Here is an 8,570-nt window from a genome sequence, read left to right as displayed (position 1 = left end):
TTTAATTCGATGACGTCATAGGTGATATTTCAATCAACTTTAAAGAAGTGATTTCTCAATTATGAAAACATTTCATTCAAAATTAGGTGGCACCTTTCTGGAAACTAGAGTAGAACTTAGTTATACATTCAAATTAAATGTAAAACTCTTATCTATTATAATTATCGGCACAGATGTTGAGCGCTGACCTTAAACAAAACTATTCTCTGTTGTGACTCCTGCACGATATGCAAAGCGATCTCCACTCTGTCACCAAACGCTAAAAACCTCTAATACTCAATGACTGAAATGAAACTCTAAATTGATTGAATATATTGTAACCAACGCATTTGCAATCCAATTTTAACATTTCTTGGCCTTGCCAAAGCAACAAGTAATGACTTTTCTTAAATCTACGTTTTTCTTATCGTAATAAATTTTAAGGTGCACGGCGTTGTAACTTATTGAAAAAATATATCTTTACCCGATCGAGCATATGAGTGTTATGCTTTTTTAATAAACTCATATGAATATAAAGTTACTTTTTCAACGTTTAAACGATTACCAAATTAATATTTATGTCATATTATTTATTTATTTTATATTGCAATAAATAGGCTTCACAAAACATAAGTATAATATGTAATTTCAACACGTAATTTTTTTCTAATTTAAATTCAAAATAACATTATCTTAAACAATATGTCAAAACTATTCCTGACGGCCAAGTCACAAATGTCTGAACAACCGTTTACTTCAGAATCATTAAAAATTAATTTTCGTAACAAGTCAAACGCGATGCATCTCAAAATCTGTATACTAAGATATGGAATAACAAATATGGTCCTTTGAAAAAAAAAATCTCAGGAAAACAATTAAATAATGCTTTTTAAATATATAAAAAAAAAAACTTATGGGGATAGATCAGCGTTTTTGTTTTATGTTCTCATTCTCATCCGTTTAGATACGTCCTAATGACTTAACAACGGAGATATTTTGACTAAAAAAAAAGAAGATAGTTTTTTTTTTTTACGTTCTATATCTAATTATTACTCAATGGTGAATAAATAAATATTATTAATGTGTTGTCATGAAATAACATTCTTTCGTTTATAAAACACAGAATTTTAATGTTACCAATGATCAACATACAAGCTAATAGAGAACCATTTTTTTTTAAGTCAGCTATAAGACAAAAAAGCACAGACCCACGCTTATTTTTGTGACAAGGTAACCTTTTCTCTGGACCATATTACGTTATTCCATAGTCAAAAACTTACCATAGACTATTTCCTCCCTAACACTGAAAGATCTTAAGAAAAATTTTGTATTTACCTAACCTAAGTAGACGTTTCAAGGAGATTTTAAATCTAATATGCTTAAGATTACTTTAAAATTTTGTACTGAAATACTTCCTCCATACCATTTTGTATGCTCTGTGCCATAGATATTTATTGCGTAGATTTATAAATAAATAATCTTAATCGTGATGATGGTCACACACAAGTCAAGTCAGGAGACACACGGTCGTCTACTCCTATGATAGGTAACGACTAACATACCTCTTTTTAATCACATATATATATATATATATATATATATATATATATATATATATATATATATATATATATTAAATATCTATATTTTCCCAAACTTGGTGGGAATCGAGGCCACGAACCCCGTAGCACACTACAGACTACCCCGACGGCCTAGTCAACTGTAGGTAGCATATAAGCTAGTATAATTATGTATAGCATATCTCTGACACAGATCATATATTCACTACGCTACGATCACATTCCGACTGATCACAGATTTAAACCCTGCCATACAATTATTGCTATCATTTTGGTGTATATTAAACTATTTTCTTTATCTTATTTGATAAAACAAAGATAGAATGCATAAAAAAATAATAATGAGTACCGAACCCATGGGTCTATGTCCGGGGCGGCGATTCCGAGTACACGTACTGTATCGATTATTCGTATAATATCGATTTTTTTCGTTTCACTTTCGACCATAAATAAAATTTTAATTTGTATGATGACGATTTGAAATTGATTTTGAAGACTATTTGAATCAAGTTTTGATTTTTTTTTACGTTTTCTGATTTTTTTTCACAGAAAATCGAAAAATTGAAAAAAAAAAAAAAACGTAGCGACAACGTCTAGTAAGTGAACCAGTTTTTCTACACCCATTTATAAAAATTCGGAAAAATAAAATAGTTTAATAAACACCACAGCGATGCAATAATACACGCCTCTCCTTCAATAAATTTCAAAACCTCGAATTCCACTAACTACTAATACCTATCTATTATTATTTTATGGAAATGTTAACCATACCCCCATGGGATAGGGGGTTAAAAATCTTATACATAAAGATGGATGTTTCAACTCAATAGTATTGGTACTTTTATAAACAAAAACATAATCATAAACATAAAGGATCACTGAAATATTTAAAGAAATGTGTTAATTTAATATAATTTGATAGATATAGGTATATTGACTGTAACTCCCAAAACGGACAAAACACCCCCTGAAGGGCGCTAAAATCCTGAGAAACTAAAAGTGCTTATTTTAATTGTATGATCGATTTTATTAAAATTTGAATATCAATTAAAATTTTTAGAATGTACATCCTGTTTTCTCTGGTAAATAATCCTTAAGGGGTCTAAAATTAATTAATGTTTTTTTTTATTTATTTATAACCAACTAATGTATATAAACATTGGTCGATAATATTAAGAAACTCTAAGGGAGCTGAAATAACTGATTTCATAATAATAGTTGAATTCAGTTTTCATTGGTATGAAGAAACCCAAAGCATTATGTCTAAAAAGTTAGTAGTTGTCCAATATTTGCTTTCATGTACCAATATTATTGAAATAACGAAAAGATGCTCAACATAATGACAATAATGATCAAATTATATTAGTTTCTATAGAAATGAAATTGTACATTGATGTAACTTAATTTACAAATCAACTATAGTACTATATTTGTTAATTTTACAGGAATTTAAAAAGAAATCTATTTCGAAATTTGAATTTACTAAATAGAAAATGTACGGAAGCTTCTTATCCCATACGAGATAAGTTCCAAATTTAATCATATATTTCAAATGGAGGAATCAAATAACAGATACAACAACTTGTAGACAGTTTGTTTTGTTTCTCTTATAACTTTATCAAGAGGCTGATTTTTATACATAGGCGTTATTAGATCTTGTGTAATATGAGTGTTTGTTAACGATGAAGTTAGCTAGATTTTGTATTAATTTTAAAACTTAAAAGTCAGCATTTTTGACTGCATTCTTGTAAATACCTTATGATATGTAGTGTATATAATTTAATGACATCGCTTGTATCCACATTTATATCACATTATGTAATGTGTGGTATTTTTTAAGTATCCCATATAAAATTAACGAATATTATTTGAATTTATAAATTAAGGTTTTAATGTTAATCTTTATTTCATTCTGTTAAATTTTACAATCCCACGGAATTGGATTATCGGTTCTTAATTCTTATTACCAAATTTCACTTCAGTATTTCATACCTAATTTATTTGGATTAATATGTTTAAGCAGTTTTTATACTGCGTTAATATCGCGATAGGTTTATAACCTAAAAAAAATATATATAATTTTTTCATGTCATTGTAAACAATATTTTTTTAATAAATTATTTAAAAATAATAGTGTTCATTCTGAATACTTCTATCCATTAATTTAATTCTTGTTTTTTCATTCTGTTGCACTGTATTCAAAAAGGTTCTATATTAACACTATTATCAAACTAAAGAATAATTTTTTTCATAAAAAACATTGCATGTTTTTTTTTTTCTTCAATCACCAAAAATTTCGATATAATTAATTTTTGATATTTTGTGAACTAGCAACATTATTTTTTAACTTAAGTGATATTATCAAATTTACCGATTCATATTGATTCTTCTTTTTTGTTTGCCTTCTTTGCTTCTATCGGGTCTATTACATGCGACATTGTCATGTGGCGTCTAGAAAGAGGTAAAATATTCATTTTAATTAAAAAAATACAACAGTAAGGAATATATCTGCCATCCCGTAGTGCGCTGCTCCAGTGCAGCAAAATAAAAAATTAAGTAAAATAAAGATTAAATTTACCTTAAACCCCTTTCGCCACGAAACGACAAACTGCAAATAGAACAACTCCATTCCGTTGGTTTCTCTTTCTCTACCTTGTCTATGGTTTTTTTATCGTTTTTTTCATCTGTAGTCTTGCTTTGTTTATCTGTGCCCTTGTCTATGACTGTGTCTTTGGATTCTTTTACAGGATTTTGTTTCGATTCATTTTTCTTCGTCGATTTCTTTTCTAGCACTGGAAGCTTGAATTTTTTCAGATCTGAAAGTCGGTTATAAATTTTAAAAATTTTTTTTTCATTAACTGCAATGGCTTCGCGCAGCCGCCATGTTTGATTTTTTTTTAATGTCACCTATCTAAGAACACTTGGGAAGCTAAGACGAACCTAACGATACCTCAATTATGTAAATCCGTTCAGTGGTTCTGGAAATATGAGGTAGTAAAGAATATTACATACAAATATACATACATACAAGATACGCGCGAAAAACATAACCCTTCCTTGGCGGTCGGGTAATAAAACAGATATTTATTGTTATTAGTAGCTGGTACTCGGAATGTTATCTGTATCTTATTCGTTTTTAGTAACTCCTCTTCATGCGTTTTTGATGCGATGAAAGGTAGTCTTTACTATAACTTTCCCAAGATTTACTCTATCTTTGTAGCAAATTTCATCCAAATCTCTTCAATAGTTAAAACGTAGAGTTACTTTCGCTTTTATAATTAGTGTCAATTTATATGTGCCCGTGGGTGTCGTAAGAGGCGACTAAGGGATAACAAGGTTCCACAACCACCTTGGAACTTAAGAAGCCGACCGATGGCGGAATAACCATCCAACTGCTGGCTTTGAAATACACAGGCCGAAGACGGGCAGCAGCGTCTTCGGTGCGACAAAGCCAGTACTGCGGTCACCAACCCGCCTGCCCAGCGTGGTGACTATGGGCAAAACACATGAGTTCACGTTGTTTTTGGCGTAAACTTGTGGAGGCCTATGTCCAGCAGTTTACTGTATAGGCTGTAATGATTGATATATGTACTAAATTTAGGATATACTAGATCTATTTTAAAAAACTCTAGAAAGACTTAAGAATATAAATCAGCCACTTACCAATAGGGGTTATAACAACATTTGGTACTCCCATCACAGCATGAGACGGAGACGGCGTGACTCTGTTCAGAGTGAAGTCTAAATCGACAGCTCTGCTCAGCGGCAGGGCTTCATCACTTGACCCATCGGAGTCTCTTTTAGAACGTTGTTGCTTTTTGACGCGTTTACGGAACCTGGAAAAATAATGGATAATTTTTATACATATATTTCTTTCATGGGAAAATGTTTTTTTTATGTTGAAGGTAGGACGACTAATTTGGACTCGCATGGATTTGGGCATAGATAGATATCCTTGTAAATATTATTAAACTTAGAATAGTTTATTATTATTTTTATACCAACAATTTAATGGCAGTCAAGAATATGGCCTACATGGTGGTAAGCGGTTACCATAGGTTAAGGACATCTACAGTTTCAGAAACATTGTAAGTCCATTGTCAATACCACAATAACTTGCCGCCATCTCGTGGGTAGTGACAGGATTCTGACCTCTAAGATTTTGAGCAGGATATTTCCTACTGTGCCCTACCATAATAAAAATTATATTACATGGCATTGACAAAATTATTTGTATCTAATTGAACGAAAAATGAATTAATAACAAAAGAAGGTAATCTACCTTTTCCGAGGCCTCTTATAAACTGTAGCCGGTTTCTTCTTAGTCTCTTCATTATTATTGTTATTTATGAACTTCTCACATATAGCACTGCCGCGTTCCAACGCCTCTAACTCTGTACTGCTTGATATTGAACTTTTGTCACAAGCGAATAGGTCGGTTTCATTGCTCAATTCATTGCTATCTATTAGATCACTAAAAGACAACGTAACATAGCTGTTACTGATAGCTGACGTCAAGAACAAATATTACTTTTATTAATTAATGAATGTAATGATAAAGATTGATAGAGGTTAATTTATAAACTATGTAAAATAAAGTAAATGCTAATTTAAGAGTCTGAAAAATGCATATGTAAAGGAGATAGGACCATAGTATGAGACAGATATGTAGATGGGAGAGCGATGGGTATAGTGTGAGATACACATATGAGCAAGAGAAGGCCATAACTATTACACCACTCTTCTAATTCGCAATTAAGGTTTGCTATATAAACCGCTACCAGGAGATGGTCAGGTCACTCTCTAATGAATATTCGTCACATTCGCAACAGGAAGAAAATAAGAAAAAGAGAAGAAAACAAGAAAAAATTTGAACTTTTATTTTTGGAAATCTGATGAATAATTTTTTATCAAACATATGACAGCTAAAATAATAAATTACAAAGAACTATTGCATTGCATAATAATGAAGTAACGGAAACAGTCTCTGGGAGAATTTACTACTGTTTTAAGGGTCTGGAAACAATTCTCAAAACAAATTAATAACCGTGTTTAAATTTAAAATGGACTTCAATTACTTCGACCAACGACAACACAGTGGATGAAAAAATAGTTGAGTAAAGACACATTTTAAACTAAAGATGCTTTTATAATAATATGAAATTAGAGATTATCATCGAAAAAAACCAACTTCAATTACATTGACAAGTAATACAACGTTAGTAGACGAAAAAAACCTTATGTGTAATTAGAAATAACACCAAAAATACATGTCAGATCTCGATCATATTTAAATGTATATAGTCCACGTGACAAAAACCAGTTATTGATTTTAAAAAAAAGAACCAACTTATTAAACAAATCAAGCACCCAAACCAAAGGACATCAGGTAGTTGCACTAGTGCACAATATTATAATTTAAAAAAAACTTGATTTATGAAAACTATAGATTCTAAAAGACGAAAATTTTAAAATTGTACACATTATCTACTTAAGCAATGAACAAACATAACAACAATAAGTTCAAAGTCCCATAAGTATTTAAAAGAAAAGTTATCATCGGAAATTAAGGAGACAAATCTTTTCTTTGATGGAAATCGTTGTCTATTTCTTCTCCATAACAACTAGATTTTTTGTATTTTTAAACTTTAATTAAAAAAAAAAAAACTGTTTTTATTTATTACCTGTAGTCAGAATCACTTTGTGTTCCCGTCTCCAATTTTTTAATTTTAAAAGTTATATCGATCCTCTTATAGATCTCCTCGGTAATATTCCGACATTTTTCATACTTCAAATCTGTATTATCACTTGATATGTTCCAGAAGGAATGATTATCTTGAATAGTTGACATATTTATTTTTTATATGAATCGTAAATCCTATGAGACTTGTTGCGATCCACACGTTGCCCCGGTGCTGGTATTTTTTCTGCTTATATTAAGCAATTGTTTCATTTTTTAAAATATTACAAAAAAAATTATTACGAAATAATGAAAAAAATTACTTGCAATATTATGGCGGGACTTCTTAAAAAAATGAAAATTTTAGCATTTATCACATTCAGGACACGTTATGAGCAATTTGCGATCGTTTTTGGAACTATTTCGCTCCATAACTGCCGCGTTAAGCACCGAAAATCACTATTTTCACAACAAAGAGGCATCCATCAACACTTTTATGGCACATTAACGAACGTCAGGAACCTCGGATTGCTCCCTAACTAAAAAATACATGTTTAAGACTAGATAAAATAATAGTTGGTACACTTTTAGGGAAACTATCAACTATAATAAAACAGAAATAAGTTTACAAACTAAATTAAAAACTACAACAGTTGCCTTTCGGCTTTTTTTTTTGGATTTTTTGACGTTTATTTAAGTGTTGCTTGACACTAATTGCTCATAATTTTAATGAAAAATCATTTTTACCATAGATAATGAACCTGTTTACTTCCGTGTTGTAATCAGTAACCTTGAATGCAATTTCGAGATAAACGTAAAGGTAAACAAGAACCACTAGTATTTCAATGGCTTAAGAAATACTAAAACGCGATTTTCTAGCTTTCTAGTTAGATCAAATTCTATACGTCAGAACTACATAATATTATATCTTGTTCGATATGTAGACAACAACAAACTCCGTTCTTTAAATTAAATGCTGCGATTATTGACAATTATTTAAATATCTCATAAAAATAAAATAAAAATTATAAGAAAATTATTTCTAAAATATTGTTAAATACAAATTAAGGTTTTAAAAACATTACAAAATTTATGTATATTTTTGAACGAAAACGAACATTCCCGCCAATCGGCATTATGAACTATGAAGGCATTATTTTCATATTTTGTTTAGACATATGGAAATGCCATGTCTGAATGTAAATGAAAGTAATAACATGGTTATTTTATTCATTAGTTTTATGTTTTTACTAATAAACAATAATGTTATCAGATTTACTTAGTTAAGTGTTTTTAGTGTCTTTTCGTTTTACTTTAAACGTGTTTAAATC

At 30.1% G+C, this 8,570-nt stretch overlaps 1 protein-coding gene across 1 annotated transcript; it reads right to left on the bottom strand.

Annotated features, from left to right (window-relative positions):
* Nucleotides 1–3,744: 3,744 nt before the first annotated feature.
* LOC123665975 lies at nucleotides 3,745–8,191 on the bottom strand. The gene is made up of 5 exons (XM_045600193.1): nucleotides 7,244–8,191; nucleotides 5,842–6,033; nucleotides 5,223–5,395; nucleotides 4,138–4,375; nucleotides 3,745–4,010 (listed from the first exon to the last, which is right to left on the bottom strand). Exons 1-5 carry the CDS (start codon nucleotides 7,408–7,410, stop codon nucleotides 3,935–3,937), a joined length of 846 nt encoding a protein of 281 aa, XP_045456149.1. The 5' UTR covers nucleotides 7,411–8,191; the 3' UTR covers nucleotides 3,745–3,934.
* Nucleotides 8,192–8,570: the final 379 nt, after the last annotated feature.

Source organism: Melitaea cinxia, chromosome 25 (assembly GCF_905220565.1).
Source record: "Melitaea cinxia chromosome 25, ilMelCinx1.1, whole genome shotgun sequence".
In the NCBI taxonomy this organism is placed as follows: domain Eukaryota; kingdom Metazoa; phylum Arthropoda; class Insecta; order Lepidoptera; family Nymphalidae; genus Melitaea; species Melitaea cinxia.
Note: the sequence above shows the minus strand (reverse complement) of the source record. Positions and strands in the feature narration are given on the sequence as shown.

Bases quoted from the DNA above. Each gene is read 5' to 3' on its own strand.
- LOC123665975 (XM_045600193.1), bottom strand. From the start codon at position 7,410: ATGTCAACTATTCAAGATAATCATTCCTTCTGGAACATATCAAGTGAT. The intron at 6,034-7,243 runs GTAATAAATAAA...GTTGTCTTTTAG, and splicing joins CAAAGTGATTCTGACTACAG to TGATCTAATAGATAGCAATG. The intron at 5,396-5,841 runs GTAGATTACCTT...TTATTTTTCCAG, and splicing joins TATAAGAGGCCTCGGAAAAG to GTTCCGTAAACGCGTCAAAA.